At 39.4% G+C, this 19,779-nt stretch overlaps 2 protein-coding genes across 1 annotated transcript in view; both read right to left on the bottom strand.

The window, feature by feature from the left end:
* Window positions 1-19,779, bottom strand: part of Erich1 (glutamate-rich 1) — a gene marked incomplete at its 5' end in the record, with an annotated part of 52,793,804 nt that overhangs the window by 16,749,498 nt on the left and 36,024,527 nt on the right.
* Window positions 1-19,779, bottom strand: part of Wrn (WRN RecQ like helicase) — a gene marked incomplete in the record, with an annotated part of 134,549 nt that overhangs the window by 100,900 nt on the left and 13,870 nt on the right. The window contains 2 exon segments of the mRNA NM_001427071.1: window positions 7,108-7,220; window positions 7,866-7,983. Coding sequence (NP_001414000.1) covers window positions 7,108-7,220; window positions 7,866-7,943 — 191 coding nt within the window.

Here is a 19,779-nt window from a genome sequence, read left to right as displayed (position 1 = left end):
AAAAACTGTAAGGAATAAATTGATTTATGAATTCACTTCTATGTATCTTTTTATAATTTACTCAGGCTATGGATTTTGTTACAGCGTTAGAAAAAGAAAGACAGGCAAAGCCCTTTTTATGGACCATTTGGAGTAACTATCACTTTTAAAACGGCCTGACAGATGGCTCAGCAGTTGAGAGCACTGGCTGCTCTTCCAGGGAACACAGGACTGATTCCCAGCACCAAAATGGTGACTCATAACTCTAGTTCAAGGGGATCCAAAGCCCTCTCCTGGCCTCTGTGGACACTACACCCATGTGGAACACACACATACATACAGAGGAGGCATCCAAGCACAATTTAAAAAGTTAAAAATAGAGACATGTTGAGACTACAGGACAGACTACCACCTCTGCACACCTGGGCCCACATCCCTGGTCCAAGGGGAAACTGCACAGTGTCTCTGGACACAGGGATAAAAGAACAGACAGCCGCCAGTACCCGCGGTTCTGATCTGTGCCCAGGACCTAACTGAACCGGCCAAACAGCCCCCTGCGCCCAAATCCCATGGGGGAGAGAACTGGACCTTCAGAAGTGTGGATACTCCTGAAAAGTCAGAGGAGACTGCCCTCTGCCCACAGTCCAGACCCAAGAGGGAATCCCATAGTGCCAACTGTACTTGAGGGCTGCAAGGACCTACATGAGCAATCAGGGGCAGGACCCTTTGACCCCTGCCCACACCTAGAGCTGGAAGACAGTCTCCAGGAGCACGGCCACAGCTGAGAGCAGAGCACCTGTTCTCAGGAAAGGCTGAAAGAAAACAGGAAAACAGTTCTACTGAGAGCTGACACAGAGGCCCACAGCAGGGTCAAGTCGCTCCCAGAAACAGCAAGACAAGCAAACACCAGAGACAACCCGATGGCTAGAGGGAAGCAGAGGGAAGCGCAGGAGCCTAATCAACAGAAACCAAGAGGACTTGGCATCATCAGAGCCCAGTTCTCCCACCAAAGAAAATATGGGATTTCCAAACAGATCAGAAAAGCAAGATTTAGATTTAAAATCACATTCCTTGATAATAATGGAGGACTTTAAGAAATACATAAAGAACTCCCTTAGAGAAATGCAGGAAAACACAAGTAAACAAGAAGAAGCCCTTAGAGAGGAAACACAAAAATCACTGAAAGAATTAGAGAAAAGCACAACCAAACAGGGGAAGGAATTGAAAATGGAAATAGAAACAATAAAGAAAGCACAAAGGGAGACAACACTGCTTATAGAAAATTAAAGGAAGAGACAAGGAGCCATAGATACAAGCATCACCAACAGAATACAATGATAGAAGAGAGAATCTCAGGGGCAGAAGACCTCATAGAAAACACTGACACAACTGTCAAAGAAATTGAGAGTTTGAAATTGAAATTGAAAGCTTTTTACACAAAAAGCTCCTAGCCCAAAACAGACAGAAAATCCAGGACACAATGAGAAGATCAAACCTAAGGATAATAGATAGAGAAGAAAGTGAAGACTCCCAACTTAAAGGGCCAGTAAATATATTCAACAAAATTATAGAAGAAAACTTCCCTAATCTAATGAAAGAGATGCCCATAATCATGCAAGAAACCTATAGAACTCCAAATAGATTGGATCAGAAGAGAAATTACTCCCGTCACATAATAGTTAAAACACCAAATGCACAAAACAAAGACAGAATATTAAAAGCAGTAAGGGAAAAAGGTTAAGTGACAGATAAAGGCAGACCTATAAGAATTCTCACCAGAGACTATGAAAGCCAGAAGATCCTGGCCAGATGTTATACAGATGCTAAGAGAACACAAATGCCAGCCCAGGTTACTGTATCCAACAAAACTCTCAATTAACATAGATGGAGAAAACAAGATATTCCATGACAAAACCAAATTTATGCAATGTCTTTCTACAAATCCAACCCTACAAAAAATAATAGATGGAAAATGCCAACACAAGGAGAGAAACTACACCATACAGAAAGCAAGAATATAATTTCTTTGCAATGAAACCAAAAGAGAGACAAACCAACATAATTCCACCTCTAACAACAAAAAGAACAGGAAGCGACTATCACTATGCCTTAATATCTTTCAACATCAATGGATTCAATTTCCCAAAGACATAGACTAACAGAATGGATACATAAACAGGACCCAGCATTTTGCTGCATGCAGGAAACACACCTCAGAGACAAAGACAGACACTACCTAAGAGAAAATGGCTAGAAAGCAACTTTCCAAGCCAATGGCCCAAAGAAACAAGCTGGAGTTGCCATTCTATTATCAAACAAAATTGACTTTCAACCAAAAGTCATCAAAAAAGATAAGGAAGGACACTTCATATTCATCAAAGGAAAATTCCACCAAGATGAAGTCTCAATCCTAAATATCTATGCTCCAAATGCAAGGGCACCTACATTCATAAAAGAAACCTTATTAAAGCTCAAAGCACACACTGTACATCACACAATAATAGTAGGAGATTTCAACACCCCACTTTCATCAATGGACAGATCATGGAAACAGAAATTAAACAGAGACATAGAGAAACTAACAGAAGTTATGAAACAAATGGATTTAACAGATATTGATAGAACATTCCATCCTAAAACAAAAGGATATACATTCTTCTCAGTACCTCATGGAATCTTCTACAAAACTGACCATGTAATCGGTCACAAAACAGCCTCAACAGATACAGAAAGATAGAAATAATCCCATGCATCCTATCAGATCACAACGGACTAAGACTAATAACAACAAGAATGACAGAAAGCCCACATATGTATGGAAGTTGAACAATGCTCTACTCAATGACAACTTGGTCAAGGAAGAAATAAAGAAAGAAATTAAAGACTTCTTAGAATTTAATGAAAATGAAGATACAATATTCCCAAACTTATGGGACATAATGAAAGTGGTACTAAGAGGAAAACTCATAGCGCTGAGTGCCTGCAAAAAGAAACAGGAGAGAGCATATGTCAGCAGTTTGACAGCACAGCTAAAAGCTCTAGAACAAAAAGAAATAAATGAAGCCAAGAGGAGTGGAAGGCAGGAAATAATCAAACTCAGAGTTAAAATCAACCAAGTAGAAATGAAAAGGACTATACAAAGAATCAACAAAACCAGGAACTGGTTCTTTGAGAAAATCAACAAGATAGATAAACCCTTAGCCAGACTAACTAGAGGTCACAGAGAGTGTATCCAAATTAACAAAATCAGAAATGAAAAGGGAGACATAACAACAGAATCTGAAGAAATTAAAAAAAAACATCAGATCCTACTACAAAAGCCTATATTCAACAAAACTGGAAAATCTGGAAGAAATTGACAATTTTCTAGACAAATACCAGGTACCAAAGTTAAATCAGGAGCAAATAAACCATGTAAACAGCCCCATAACTCCTAAAGAAATAGAAGCAGTTATTAAAAGTCTCCCAACCAAAAAGAGCCCAGATCCAGATGGGTTCAGTGCAGGAATCTATCAGACCTTCATAGAAGACCTCATACCAATACTATCCAAACTATTCCACAAAATTGAAACAGAGCACTACCACTTCCTTCTATGAAGCCACAATTTCTCTTATACCAAAACCACACAAAGACTCAACAAAGAAAGAGAACTTCAGATCAATTTCCCTTATGAATATTGACACAAAAATACTCAATAAAATTCTTGCAAACCGAATCCAAGAACACCTCAAAATGATCATCCAGGGTTGGGGATTTGGCTCAGTGGTAGAGCACTTGCCTAGCAAGCGCAAGGCCCTAGGTTCGGTCCCCAGCTCTGGAAAGAAAAAAAAAGAAAAGAAAAGAAAAAAAAAAACAAAACGATCATCCATCAGGATCAAGTAGGCTTCATCCCAGGGATGCAGGGATGGTTTAATATATGAAAATCCATCAATGCAATCTACTATATAAACAAACTCAAAGATAAGAAACACATGGTCATTTCATTAGATGCTGAGAAAGCATTTGACAAAATTCAATACCCCTTCATGATAAAAGTCCTGGAAAGATCAGGAATTCAAAGCCCATATCTAAGCATAGTGAAAGCAATACACAGCAAAGGTCAAACTAAATGGAGAGAAACTTGAAGCAATCCCACTAAAATCAGGGACTAGACAAGGCTGCCACAGTCTCTCCCTACTTATTCAATATAGTTCTTGAAGTTCTAGCCAGAGCAATCAGACAACAAATGGAGATCAAAGAGATACAAATTGAAAGGGAAGAAATCAAAATATCACTATTTGCAGATGATATGATAGTGTAGTTAAGTGACCCCAAAAGTTCCACTGGAGAACTACTTAACCTGATAAACAACTTCAGCAAAGTGTTGGGGTATAAAATTAAGTCAAACAAACCAGTAGCCTTCTTCTACTCAAAGGATAAACAGGCTGAGAAAGAAAATAAGGAAATGACACCCTTCATAATAGTTCCAAATAATATAAAATATCTCGGTGTGACTTTAACCAAGCAAGTGAAAGATCTGTATGACAAGAACTTCAAGTCTCTGAAGAAAGAAGTTGAGGAAGATCTCAGAAGATGGAAAGATCTTCCATGCTCATGGATTGGCAGGATGAATATAGTAAAGATGGCCATTTTGCCGAAAACAATCTACAGATTCAATGCAATCCCCATCAAAATTCCTACTCAATTCTTTATAGAGATAGAGCAATTTGCAAATTCATTTGGAATAACAAAAAACCCAGGATAGCAAAAACTATACTCAACAATAAAAGAACTTCTGGGGGAATCACCATCCCTGACTTCAAGCAGTATTACAGAGCAATAGTCATAAAAACTGTATGGTATTGGTAAAGAGGCAGGCAGATAGATCAGTGGAACAGAATTGAAGACCCAGAAATGAACCCACATACTATAATCACTTGATCTTTGACAAAGGAGCTAAAACCATCCAATGGAAGAAAGATAGCATTTTCAGCAAATGGTGCTGGTTCAACTGGAGGTCACTATGTAGAAGAATGCATATTGATCCATGCTTATCACCCTGTACAAAGCTTAAGTCCAAGTGGATCAAGGACCTCCACATCAAACCAGATACACTCAAACTAATAGAAGAAAAAGTGGGGAAGCATCTCGAACACATGGGCACTGGAGAAAATTTCCTGAACAAAACACCAATGGTTTATGCTCTAAGATCAAGAATCGACAAAAGGGAACTCATAAAACTGCAAAGCTTTTGTAAAGCAAAAGACACTGTCATTAGGACAAAATGGCAACCAATAGATTGGGAAAAGATCTTTACCAATCCTACATCTGATAGTGGGCTAATATCCAAAATATACAAAGAACTCAAAAAGTTGAACTCCAGAGAGCCAAATAACCGTATTAAAAAATGGAGTACAGAGCTAAACAAAACATTGTCAGCTGAGGTTATTGAATGGCCAAAAAGCACCTAAAGAAATGTTCAACATCTTTAGTCATCAGGGAAATGCAACCCTGAGATTCCACCTCATACCAGTCAGAATGGCTAAGATAAAAAACTCAGGTGACAGCAGATGCTGGCAAGGATGTACAGAAAGAGGGACACTCCTCTATTGTCGGTGGGATTGCAGACTAGTACAAACACTCTAGAAGTCAGTCTAGAGTTTCCTCAGAAAATTGGATATTCCACTACCTGAGGACCCAGCTATACCTCTCTTGGGCATATACCCAAAAGATGCTCCAACGTACAACAAAGACACATGCTCCACTATGTTCATAGCAGCCTTATTTATAATAGCCAGAAGCTGGAAAGAACCCAGATGCCCTTCAACAGAGGACTGAATTCAAAAAATGTGGTACATCTACACAATGGAGTACTACTCAGCTATCAAAAACAATGTCTTCATGAAATTCATAGGCAAATGGAATGAACTAGAAAATATCATCCTGAGTGAGGTTATTCAATCACAGAAAAACACACTTGGTATGTACTCATTGATACGTGGATATTAGGCAAAAAGCTCGAATTACCCAAGATGCAATCCACAGACCACAGGAAGCTCAAGAAGAAGGATGACCAAAATGCGGATGCTCCCACTCCTTCTTAAAAGGGGAAAAAATATCCATAGAAGGGGATATGGAAGCAAAGTTTAGAGCAGTGACTCAAGGAATGGCCATTCAGAGCCTGCCCCACATGTGGCCCATATATATACACAACCACCAAAATTAGATAAGATTGATGAAGCTAGAAAGTGCATGCTCAAAGGGACCAGATAAAGATCTCTCCTGAGAGACACATCCAGAGCATGTCCAATACAGAGGTCAATGCTAGCAGCAAACCACCTAACTGAGAATAGGACCCCCTTGGGGAGAATTAGAGGAAGGATTGAAAGAGTTGAAAGAGCTTGAAACCCCATAAAAACAACAATGCCAAGCAACCAGAGCTTCCAGGGATTAAACCACTACCGAAAGACTATACATGGACTGACCCAGGGCTCCAACTGCATATGTAGCAGAGAATAGCCTTGTTGGGGCACCAGTGGAAGGGGAAGCCCTTGGTCCTGCCAAAGTTGGACCCCCAGTGCAGGGGAATATGGGCAGGCAATAAGGGGGATGTATAAGGGGAATACCTGTATGGGGGAGCGGGAGGGGGAGGGAATGGGGGCTTATGGACAGGAAACCAGGAAGGGGAATAACATTTGAAATGTAAGTAAAGAAGTATATCCAATAAATTTTTTTTAAAAAGGTAAAAATAAATTTTAAATAACATAAAACAGAGTCATAAACATTATTTAAATCAGCGATGTTTTAATAAGATATAAAAATACTTAGAGATTAAATAACATTTTCATTTTTTCCTAAATTGGTAAACAGTTGTCTTCAATAGTTTTATATTGTATTTTATATCTTAAGCACCAAAATAAAAACTTATCTAATGAAGTAGAAAAGGTTACTGATTAACTAATTAGGTACCTTACTAATTTAATTTAGTGAGTTTATTTTGTATTTTTAAAAGTAAAATGCAACTTAGTGACATGATACATGTAAAAAGCTTCTGAAATACACTTCCATTGTAAAGCGAGGAACTCAGAAATATCACTCACTATCTCTTAAGGGTATAAATTTGACAGCAAGAACTTCCAATCCCTTACCTAATGTCTTCAGACAGGAAAGAGCAATCGCTGGCCTCATAACTGTAAACAACAGATCCAGTAAATTCTAAGAATGGGAGGTCATCTTCAAGAACACTCTTCTGAATGCTTGCCTTGAGTTGAGCAAAATTCAAAATAGGCACAAAGAAATATCATAGTTAGTCGTAAGTGTTCACTGAAATAATAAAGTCCACTAGAGAAATTTATAGCACTGAGTTTTATATTACAGAGTAAGAAGTCATAAGGTCAATTTTAAAAAGGTAAAGCCATACTACCATAAAATTATTTTTCCTCACAATTCTATTTTCAAACTCCCAATCTTTTTTTTATGAAGTCATTTAATTTACTTGTCTTTTTTTCCTGATAATCACATTAACATCCTAGACACAATAATGTGGCCTTAAAATGTTGGTGGCTAATTATCAGATCTTAAGTCTTCAAGGACTCAAACTAATTTAACAAAAAAAAAAAATCGCCAACAGTAATATTGTATAAATTATTATGGAACAAACAAGTAACGTCAGCTGTGAACGCTAACTATAAACGAGAGACGAAATACACTAGGGAATCTCATTTCATAAAACGTATTTAAAATTGAGTCCCATTTACCTTTCAACAGCTTGGTCCTGGTTCATTCACACAACAGAAAGTTTTACCTCAACAATGACCCCGAAGCTTACAAACAAATGGGGTGACACACTGCATAGTCAAACTCAAACAGGATTTCCCATCTGGACAAATAATCAATGAACAATTACCTTTTCTTGTGTGGCACAGCTTTTATTCTGCGTTGACATCCATTCTGGAAATTTCCGCCGCAGGGAAGTGGTTTCCATTTTATTTTCATTTATCTTTAAAATGCCCTGTTTGCAAATTCTAATAAAAAATACGGATGAATAAATATGACATGTATTTGACAGGAATAGATAGGACTGAAAATGAAACAAACATATTTAGTGCTGTGTATAATACCTATTCTCAAGGACAAGAGCTTAAACCACAGAGAAGCAAATGCAGTAGGCCAGGTTTATTAACAAAACATTACTTCTTCATTTTATAACAAATTAAGTTCTATGGTTGTGGCAGTTTCAAAATTCTAATGTGTTAATGTGTATGGCTTTTTTCCTTCAAAAGAAAACTTTTATCTCCTTAACGAAGAGGATCCTTGAATATGTGAAGTATTAGTTTTTCAGCATCTTTGACTTTCTGTATAAGCTGACTCAGCACGAGTACTGGATTTATTCATAAAATAAAACAAAATACCCAGTTTTGAAGACATACCTGCTGTCCTACACTAGGCCTTCCACTGTGCTTTTGGCTGAGTAAGAACATTTCTTGGAAGATCCTTTTCTTTTTTTTTTTTTTTTGGTTCTTTTTTTCGGAGCTGGGGACCGAACCCAGGGCCTTGCGCTTCCTAGGCAAGCGCTCTACCACTGAGCTAAATCCCCAACCCCGGAAGATCCTTTTCTTAAGCTGTTACCAGTCTTGAGGGCTCTGGAGAATATAACCCAGACTTCAAGTATGAGATTCCATATATATATATATATATATATATATATAATGAAATGCAACCATGCTCCTAATGTGATTTATACTAAACTGAAGTAGTAAAGTCCTCAAACCTCTGGTAAGTTCCTATTAACCAAACGTCTTGTGGGGAGTAAGGTGTTAAATGTTGGGGAAGATTCTCATGATGAAGCATCCCACGACTATTAAGGAATCAGAGCAACTATTTAGGGTATCGGAAGAGCTTATTATACTGGGCACTGTTAAATAATAAACCTTATCTGCCTCTCTTCAGTTCTTTGAGAATTACATACACAGTGTTTTGATCAAACTCACTCCCCTTCCCCGACTCTCCCAGGTCCACCCCATTTCCTACTCACCCAACTTCAATGTGGTAAGACAAACTCTTATAAAAATGCAGGTTTTACGAACCCTAAAGCATTTCATGAGTGTTAATGGCTAAATTGCTTTTTTGCCAAAATTTCAAAACCACCAACAGAAGTCAAAAGGTGATATCGAATTGCAGATGTATGACCTGTTCTAGTCACTTTTTATTCTACACATATGATTAGGCTTCATTACAGCATTTTTCAAGAAATTTTTTTTTTGTTATTTTTCTTACTACACCCTATCTTTCCCTATCTCCCCAATCCCCAGTGCTTGAGTCCTGCTACTGCACAGTAACCTGCCTTTTGTTCTCATGCCTTTGTTGGCTAGATTTTTGTGAATTTGACACAAGTTTGTGTTGTCAGAGAAAAAGAAACATAATTGGGAAAATGCCTCTGTGAGACTGACCTACAGGAGACAAGCCTATGGCACACTCTCTTACTTAGTTATTAATGTCGACTCTGAATTTCCCGTGACTGTGCCCTGGTTCTTCTTCCTTGTAATAAGAAAGTAACTTATTCTGATTTCACATTAACATCCAGTTATAAGACCTTGGATATTTCAATAAAACTTGGTAATTTTAGAGAAATTTTAGATATTTTAAAGAGACTGAAATTATAAAGTTTTTTAATTTTTAAAGAATATGAAACTTTGAAAGTCATTCATAGCTTATATTATGATATTAATATGAGATCTTAAAATTGACCAAAAAGGGAAAGGTTATGTTTTCATAGTAAGGTGCTGGTGTGTCAGGTTGACAAGGGGTCACAAGCATGTGGGGCACTTTCTTAACACATGATTGATGTGGGAGGACCCGGTCTATGGCAGGTGATGTCACCCTGGGGCAGGCTGTCCTAGGTGTATAAGAAAACAGGCTGAGGCAGCCATGAGGCTTAAACTAGAGAGCAGCGTTCCTCCCTGGCCTCTCCTTCAGTTACTGCCTTGAGTTCTTGCTCTGACTGACTTGCCCACAGTGATGGAGTGTGAACTCAGAGATGTAAATTCTAATCTTTTCCACCCCACGTTGCTTTTGGTGATAGAGTTTTACCACAGCAATGGGAAGCCTCACTAAGACAATGCCTCATGTGACCTTTTGATCTCTGCCCCTGCCCCTTCTCCACACTTACTGTTCCCTTTTATAGTCTCCTACCTAGTTCCAGAATCTCTGTCCACTCTAACATCCACGTATCACATACTCACTATTACGAAAAGATTAGCGATAAACGTGGTTAGCGAGTGCTTCCATTGTGTGGTAAAGTCCTTTGGGTAAATGCTCAGGAGTGGTATATAGCTGGGCTATATACAAGTTCCATTTTTAATTTTTTTTATAACCCACTAAGTCCAGTTACTGTTGCCTCTATGTGTATGGGCATGGGGTCATCCACCGGAACATGGACAAGTTAACAAATGGCCACACTCCCAAGGAAATATTTCTCTTCCCTCCCCCTCAGTTCCTATATCTCCCACTAAGGATGGGTCACAGTTAGCATCTCCCCTTTTCATGTTGGGATTCTGACTGGCTTAATCTTACAGAGATCTTATTCAGTCAGATACAAACTGGTATGAATTACTTAAACAGCTATGTCATAAGCAGAAGACAGGATTTTACAGCACACACATACAACCTGGTCTGTTATTACAGCATATTTGTATGGAGTCAAAACATAAGTTTGTGCTGCACCCACAGTATATCACTGGCGAAATACCAGAAAACTAAGGTTACATCAAATAACCTTTACGAAAGCTATCTAAGTAATTCAGCACAATGTTGAAGCAAACATAAAGTTCACCCACTAATCGGCAGCTGTGTAACACTGGGATCGTTTTAATTTGAAATACCTATTTACATACAAAATTGGATCTAGATTCCAGGAAGAGAATTGAAAGGTAAATGTATTTACAAAACCAGTATCTTGGGGCTAGAAAGATGGCTCAGAGGTTAAAAGCTTCTACTGCTCTTGCAGAGGACCCACTCCCAGAACCCAAGTTGAGACTCCAGCTACCATGGGGGAATCTGACACCCAGACCTCCAAGAACACTGGTAATCACACAGTCACACACACACACACACACACACACACACACACACACGCACACACGCATGCGCACACACACACAGTGTATATATAGATTTTTTTAAGAACTTAAATCTTTCCTGTGAAGTAGTGGTGTTGTACTTTGAGCCTGCCTAACCATCTACTACCACATACAACTTTTCCACTCTTACCGTTTAAAGACTGTCCACTTTCGTCTGTCTGTTGCACCAAGACAAGCAAATTCCCAGGTACACCAGCCTTTGTTGTGCAAACCTATCCCCCAATTTAAAACTATCGGTTAAATAAAACTGGCAACAACCAATTACTAGGGAGAATAGTGAGGTGGATTTTGAGTTACACAGCTTGGGGTCACAAGTAGGGACCTCGGGGCACTCGTGGGGTTGGGGGATGACTAGGAGAAAGGAGAGAGACAGAGTGTAGAGAAGTCAGAGAGAACATGAGGTCTCCGTTGGTCATGAGGGAGCAGCACTGGCCCAAGTGGAATGCCTCCCCAGGACTCCAGGCTGCTGGAGCAGAAATAACCCAGGAAGATTCAAACAGCAAGTATTTGGGGAACACAGTCGGGGAAGTAGCCAGACTAGCATTAGAGATTTATATGAGGGGTGATCCACCAGTAACTGTGCAGAGCCTAATAAATAAATCATAGTTTGGGTCTCATTCATTTGAAGCCAGATAGGGATCAAAATAATTTATAGTAGCTTATGGTTTTTCAGTAGTGACTTTCATCCCATTCACAGGTGGTATTAAAGACAAGTCCTTTGGAGCTGATGAGACAGCTCGGCAAATAAAGGTATTAACTCCTCAAGCATGGTGATCTGAGATTGAGCCCCAGAATCCATGTAAAGGTAGAAAGAAAGCCAACTCCACAAAGTTGACCTCTGACCTCTACATGCATGCCATGGCGTGTACATACCCATGATCACACACAATAATAAATAAAATTCTATTTCTACATTTTAAAAGGCTTTGCTTCCCTTTGTTTACTATGCACCTTCGTGACAGCTTCATACATCGTACAGTGTTCCGTATCTCGCCACACCCTCTCTTGCCCCCTCGCACTCCTGCCGACCCTAGTTTACTATGCATCTCACATTTCTCAGTCTTCTTTGGACTTGGGGGAGGGCTGTTTGGGGGATTGTTCTTGTGGTTCCTGTTTTATTGAGACAGAATGCCATGAAGCCTATGCTGGCCTCAAACTCTCCATGTAGCCAAGGATGGCTTTGAACTCCTGATCCTCTTGCCTGAGTACGGAGATGAGATGGCAGGTCTGTGCCCCCATGCCTGGTTTATGTGGGACTGAGGATGGCACCTGAGGCTTCTTGAAGGCTAGGCAAGCAGGCACTCTCTTCCCTCATTATCAAGGTTACTAGACATTGGATTTTATGCTTAACTTTTGCTCATGACTTGAATTTTATGGATTTTGCCTAACCAAGTGGTAGCAAACAGCAGGAGGAGCTTCTGCCTCAGCAGTCTAAAAATGTCTTCACAACCATTATTCAGCAATTAGGCTCCTTACATGAATTACCGAGTCCACAGAAACCCTTAAAGCTAAGAGATTCTGTTTCCTTAAAGAGGAGGTTAATTCCTTCTGATCATATGAACAGCTAAATACAACTAAATTTTACGTTAAATATTTCTAAATACTCCTAAAGCTCTCCTCAGACACACTGCCTCTGTCTGTTAGTACTGTTAATTATTCTTTGAGAGTCAGACAGCATTAATCAAACATCGCTTCATGCTACTACTCCTCCACTATCAGTGGATCTTTCCTGTGATCGCTGCAGTTTTAACTATAACATAATTAAATCACAACAAGTCTTGAAAAGGGAAATGGAGAAACTAAAAATGTTCCTTTTAGTGTAAAACGTCCTTTTGGTCTATCAAGACTTCAGTAGTGTAATAATTGTGTGTGTGTGTTTGTGTATGTCTGTGTCTGTCTGTGTGTGTGTGTGTGTGTGGTGTGTCTGTGTGTGTGTGTGGTGTGTGTGTGTGTGTGTGTGTGTGTGTGTGTGTGTGTGTGTGTGTGATAGGTTTATGTGTGCCAGCCAGCTCCCATCATGGCACATGTGTGGGGGTCAGAGGGCAACTTTGTGGAGTCATTTCTCTCCTACTTTTACATGGATGCCGGGGACGGAACCAGGTTGTCAGGCTTGCAAAACAAGCACCTTCACCCACCAAGTATTAAGTGGATTTTTAATCTTAAACTAAACAGAAAGTACCGTGAGCCCCTGAATTTCATTGGGCTTACAGTTTCTATGACATCACAATGTGGAATTCAAAACTAAAGGCAAGTGTGAATATTCAGGAGCTTTGCTGGGTAGAGACAGCATTGTGCGTGCGTGTTTTTAGACGGACTTGTAATACGTAAAGCCTTTATTCTCCTATCATTCCCAGTCTCTGATGTCCATGTGCCGGGAACTGGGAGCCGCCACATGGTGCCAGTGCGAGAACGCTTAATGTTAACTAGGAGCAATGTCTACAGACCCTCATACTAGCATTTTTAACAACATACTCAGTTTGTTGTTTTTGTTGCTGTTGTTTGCTTTTAATTTCTATGATACATTCAGAAACTATGCAATAAGAATGAAAATTCTAGTAAAAGCCTGGGGGGGGGGTTGTTTTATGTGTTTTGTTTCATGCTTGTTTGTTTCTTTTCAGAAAGTTTCCTTTGAGACTGGCCTTGCACCCACAATCCTCATGTCTCACTTTCCTGGGTGGTGGGATTATAGGTATACACCACCATGACCAGAGTTTTTGATAAATTAGTTGTGAAATTTGCCTCATGATGGCTAATCTAGTAGACTTTCTGCTTGGGAACACTCAGTACTAGCCAAATAAATATTAATAAATTACCTGTCAAAATTATAAATTATGTATTGAAAAATACACCTTAAGTGATTTTATTTGACAGCAAGGAGATGGTTAGGAGAGGTTGTCATCTTTTTGTCAATGAGAACATACCAATGAGATTTCAAGTTTAATTCAGAACAAGAAAAACAAAAGAAAGAAAAGCTCTAAATGTGACTTCCATGTCACAAAGCTCAGGGATCATTGCAGAAGAGGGGCAAGAAGACTGTTGGCAGGGCTACTCACATTTGAACTCTCTGAGGCTGTGTCTGCATGCAAAAATTGAAGCCAGCCAAATCCCAGCATGCTTGGGGGTTGGGGGTTCTTATGAAGTCCTACCAATAGTACTGGCAACAGACAGCCACTGGGGAAACAGAGTAAGTCTTCAGGATGTGGTCCCTGACAGCTAGAAATCTTAGGTGGTCCTATACCCATGCATATAGAAGCAGCATAAGGAAATTCAGTGCGTTTTTAAAAAACAGAAAGAAAACGGGGAAAGAACCAATGAAATTAGGAGGGTATAGGGAACACTAGGATTTGGAAGGAGAATTTGATCAAAACATGTTATATGCATGAATGATATTCTCAATATAAAATGTATAAAATCAAAGACCAGATCACAGTTCCTGTTGGTTAAGAAGGGGTAGCTTTTTAATCACCTTTGACAAAGAGATCCAGCTCACGGGCATGTTGTCCCCATTTACAATTGAGCCCTCTTCTAGGGAAGAGACAATGCCAGTCTCAAGAGAAAGCTGGGTTTCAACCGAGGAGCTGAGAGATTTCTTTGTTCCTAAAACCTTTAGCTAAAGTAAGGAAATGATTACCTTCTGTTACCATGGTATTTGCCTCGCCTAATTGCTTGAGGGTTAAACTGCATAAGGTCTCCCAATCTTTTCTAAAAGCATCAAAAAAAGTGAGAAACTTAATTAAGTTAAATGGCCAATATAATCATTTCAAGTGAAAGTTGTTACTAAACAATATTAATAACTAATAGGTAATCATTCAGCAATTAACTAATAAGCAGTTACACTGTTTAATGTGGAAACTGTTTCCATAATTACCTAAAATGATTCAACTTTATTTTGGTCAAGTACATAAATATTCATTTCTTAATAAAATGTAAAAATGTTAATAATTACCCTGAAATCTGATAACAAAATGTTAGAAAAAGCTTGGTGTATATTTATGCTATAATTTTAATTTCTAGGGATCTTTATGAAAGTTTTACTGTAGCCACTAAGTTCGGAGTGATTCTGAAGAAGAAGACTGTATAACCATCGCTCTCTACCAAAAAAGACTCGCTAATATCACCGGAGGCCACATGGGCAGTGTTGATTACAATGTTCAGAAGCAAGACGTTCGAGCGGAAAGGCTCTGGCTTTCATCAAGGAAACGTATCCAAAACTGAAAAGACAGAGCAAGACGGGCCTTCCAGTGTCACATAAGAACAATTTCATATGAGGATTATGTCATTACGGAATACACTTTGACCATTTCCTCACAATTTAATAACTCATAGTCTACAGTGGTCAATGTTAGGTTCTAAATTCTTTTTTTTTTTCATCTTTATTAACTTGGGTGTTTCTTATTTACATTTCGATTGTTATTCCCTTTCCCAGTGGTTTCTGGGCCAACATCCCCCTAACCCCTCCCCTTCCTCTTCTCTATGGGTGTTCCCTAAATTCTTATCTAGTAAAAGTGTAACTGGGGGCTGGGGATTTAGCTCAGTGGTAGAGCGCTTACCTAGGAAGCCCAAGGCCCTGGGTTCGGTCCCCAGCTCCGGAAAAAAAAGAACCAAAAAAAAAAAAAAAAAAAAAAGTGTAACTGAATTCTGTCCCCTTCAAAGAATAACCTAAAAGCCTGGGGCCCAAGCCACTCACCTCTTCACTGCTTTCTACTGTCTTTCCAAGCTCTGTCGCCCTTGGAAACAATTTCATCACATTGGTTCTCATGAGTGAACTAAAGGCATGGGATGTGTTTATTCTATATACAGGTAAGAATCGACATTAGGAAGTTAGGCGTTGACACAGGACCACATGGTATTAATGTGACCCTGACCAAGCCACTGTTTTGCTAGGCTCTCAATACCTTGTCTGTATTCCTGTTGCTGCATTACTTATCTTACTGTAACTCCTAATTCTAGAACGTGGTGGGTTTTGTATTAAGTTTTGTTTTCAGAGCAGGAAATTGAACCTAGGAAAGCACATGTTGGCCAAGTACCCTAACACTAAGTCCGGCCCACATAGTATTAGTTTATTGACTGCAGTGCTAATATGATAAATACCAATAAAATTATGTCAGATCATTTAAAACGATAGTTGTACATGATTTGGAGTTTTGGCTTTGTGTATTTTATTTTGTTTCCTATATTCTTATTTTGTGACAGTGCCTTACGGTGTAAACCCAGACTGGCTTCACACTCCTGACCGTCCTGCCAGCCTCAGCTTCCCGAGTTCTGCACTTAAGGGCATGCGCTCCCGTGCCCTCCCATCTTGAACTGCAATGCTGACGAACAGTGATGCTCTTTCGCTGATCCTCTACCTCTGATCCTGCAATGTGCTGGGTTCCCTCGGGAGCACTGAGATTCTCTAAGTACAGGATTCCGGGTGAGTTCTGTGTTAAGTTCCAGGCAGATCGGAGGGCACCTTTATGGAATACTGAGAGTGAGAAGAGGTGGGGTAACAAGACGGTTTCAAGAAAAGATGGAGGAGCGCTGGGATTCAAGAGAGGGGCCGGGAAAAAGAGAAAAAGCATAGAGAAACAGAAAGGTCATGCGGACAGAAGTAGAAAACAATCCATAGCTCCAACCTCAGCTTCCTGAGAGACAAGGTTACTGGGGAACCAAAGATAGAACCACAAGGCAAGGCAGGCTGCCCCAGAGACAAAAGGCTGCAGGAGAAAACCCACATACTCGCAAGCCTTAAACTCAAGGGGATTTTGTATGACGAAGGCCACTGTGTGGTAGGCTAACACTGAAGAGAAATTCATTACAATGCTCCCCATACCTGAAGGGTCTGCAGGGGAGGCAGCAGCATCCTACTACTTGAGAGTGAGCTACTCTTGAGTCCTAAGAACATGAAGCAATCACTAGTCAAGAGCCTGAGGACGCCGTACCACAACATCAGGGTAGGAAATGAACAAGTGAAGCAGCCATGGGAAGAGAGGAATCAGACACAGACTGGACCCACTGAGTTTAGGCAGCAGGGAACTAAAGGCCTGCCCTCTGTGGCCTAGAGCAAACCACACTGCCTGTAGAATATCGTGGAGGCTGAGAAGTCAAGGGACCAGGTCGTGACTATGCGTTGCTTGACCTCCAAAGCTGCCTCACCTCCACATGTGGTACACTGCTGGGTGGGTCCAAGCATTCTGGGTCCAGGTCCTATCAATTTCCCCAGCCCCTGCCTCCCGCAGGGTGCCTCACAGCTGGGGGTGATCTGAAGGTGCTGAGTGAGACCTGTCGACCGGGCGCCTGGACTCCTGGACTCTCTCTCCACCCCAAGTCGGGTGCTCTGCTTGCCTGTCCCACTCGGTTCCTAGGCCCCTGAGCTCACTCGGACCTCAAGCAGCTCTTGGCACACAAATATAATAAGCTTTAAAGTGAATGCAGTCTTGGAGTTGACAAGTTACTCCTGACCGGCCCAGCCTTTATCAAACAATACAGCACCAATCTCCACAGTGAGAGGAGAAAGGGATTACCATAGATGCCATTGAGGATCCATAACCCACTCTAGACCTGGTGGATCCCAACGGAAGCGTCTCCATTTTATCTCTGTACATCTAATAATAATTTTACTAATTGTCTTTACTTTTAAAAACCTCTTTCATGCTTTATTTTTATTAATCTTTAAGTTTTAATATTTTCTTTCTTCATAATTGGATACTGATTTTCTTCCTCTTGGTCTTTTTCTTTCCTTTTATTTAACCTTGCTGCCAGTTCTTTTGTTTGATTATTAATAATTATACTTTTAGCAATTTTTTTCAACAGTCTCACGTTATAGCTCAGGCTGCACTGGAACTCACTGGGCAGCCCAGGATGGCCTTGAGCCCACAGTGATCTTTTTGCTTCAGCCTTCTGCAGGCCGGGACTCCAAGCATGAGCCGTCCCACAGGACTCTTTCAGTAATAGTTGGTTCCGTGTGATCTTGCAACTTCCCATTCTATGATTTTGCAAGTATAGAAGTTGTCTCTTAGCAATTTCATTGCATTTCTACAACTTTTTTGCTTTTGTGTTGTTGCGGTTGTGGTGGTTTGTTTTGCCCTCTCTGAGCAGTTCTAAACATGCAAGTACACGGAGAAGGTTGTTCATTAAGTGATAGCCACCATCTAAGAGCCAGAGAGCTATTGTTCCAAACAGACACAAACTAACATAGTTACACAAAAAATAGGAAAAAGCAAGAAATATGGCTCCTCCAAAAAGTCCTAATTCTGCAATAACTGCACTCATAAATATGGAAATGCATGATGACTTAAAATACTGGTTCTAAAAGCATCAGTGATTACATGGCTAAATGAATGCATGACTGAAATAAAGAAGTCAATTCAAGACTTAGAAATTTGGCAATATGTACAAAAAAAATCAGCAAAGAGAAACTCTGAAGAAGGAAAAAAAATCTTGAAAATAAAAAGTTCACCTTAAGTAAAAACTACAAGTGAACAACTAAATGTACTACAAATAGGCTTGTATAAAGCAGAAGAAAAATTAAAAATTAAAAATAACTGAATAATTTTTAAATTTAGATAGCAATAAAAAAGTAATCAAGCATGACTGCATACTACTGTCAAAAGATCAAATCTGGTGTATAAAAGAAGGAATAAAGACATAAAACCTAATAAAATTGTAACAGGAAACTCCCCAAATCTAGAAAAAGAAGTAGACATTCTACATTTGGCATGTAGGATCCCAAATATATACAACCAGAAACATGTCTGTTTCACATGATAGTTAAACTGTCAATAGTAAAGACAATAGAAAGAACAATGAAAGGGGAAAGTATCAAGTTGCTTACAAAGACAAATCTATGAGAATAACATTGGATTCTTAGCATAAACCCTAAGGCTAGAAGATCACAGACTGATATATTTCAATCCCTGAAAGGTTACTATAACCATCAAAGGCATTCTTCAAGATAAAAGGAAAAAAAAAACTACCTTCAATTATATGCACAAATTAGTATAAGTATAACAGCATTGCAAAGATAAGAAATACATTATACAAAAGAGAAAAAATATGTACAAGCACAAAAGCTCAGGAAATCTAAATAAATAAAAATTAGGGAAGAATAAAACATTAACCCAGTAAACAAATGTGTCTAATATGAAAAATGGAGAACTTCACTTTCAATAATAACTCTAACATAACCTTAGCTCTCTAAAACATGTAGAATCAATTAAAAAAAATTGGTAGTAGAGTGCCATACATAATGCCCTGAATTTGATCTTCAGCACTGGAAAAAAAAAATCCAACTGTTTGCTGTCTGCAAGAAACTCATCTTACTAGCAAATATATACAGAGACTTAAATAAGTGCAAGGATGGAGAAATGATGTTCTAAGCAAACAGAAAGAAAAATCAAACAGAAATAGCTATGCTCGTATCTGACAAAGCAGACTTCAAGTCAAAATTAAAAGGCATAAAGAAGGTCACTCCATAGTAACATAGAAGTTCACCGAGAAGATAGAACAACTCTAAATGTATACACATGGTACACTGATACACCCATCTCCCAAAACACACACACATAAACCCAGATCTTGATTGTATAACTTCAATACCCCATTCTCATCAATAGATTAAATAATCCAGGCCAAAAAATTAGCAAAGAAATTTCAGTGAAACTGAAACATAGACTAAATGAACAGGGATCTCCAGAATATTTA

The sequence above is a fragment of the Rattus norvegicus genome, chromosome 16, assembly GCF_021556685.1.
Source record: "Rattus norvegicus strain SHRSP/BbbUtx chromosome 16, alternate assembly SHRSP_T2T, whole genome shotgun sequence".
NCBI classification, from domain to species: Eukaryota; Metazoa; Chordata; class Mammalia; order Rodentia; family Muridae; genus Rattus; species Rattus norvegicus.
Note: the sequence above shows the minus strand (reverse complement) of the source record. Positions and strands in the feature narration are given on the sequence as shown.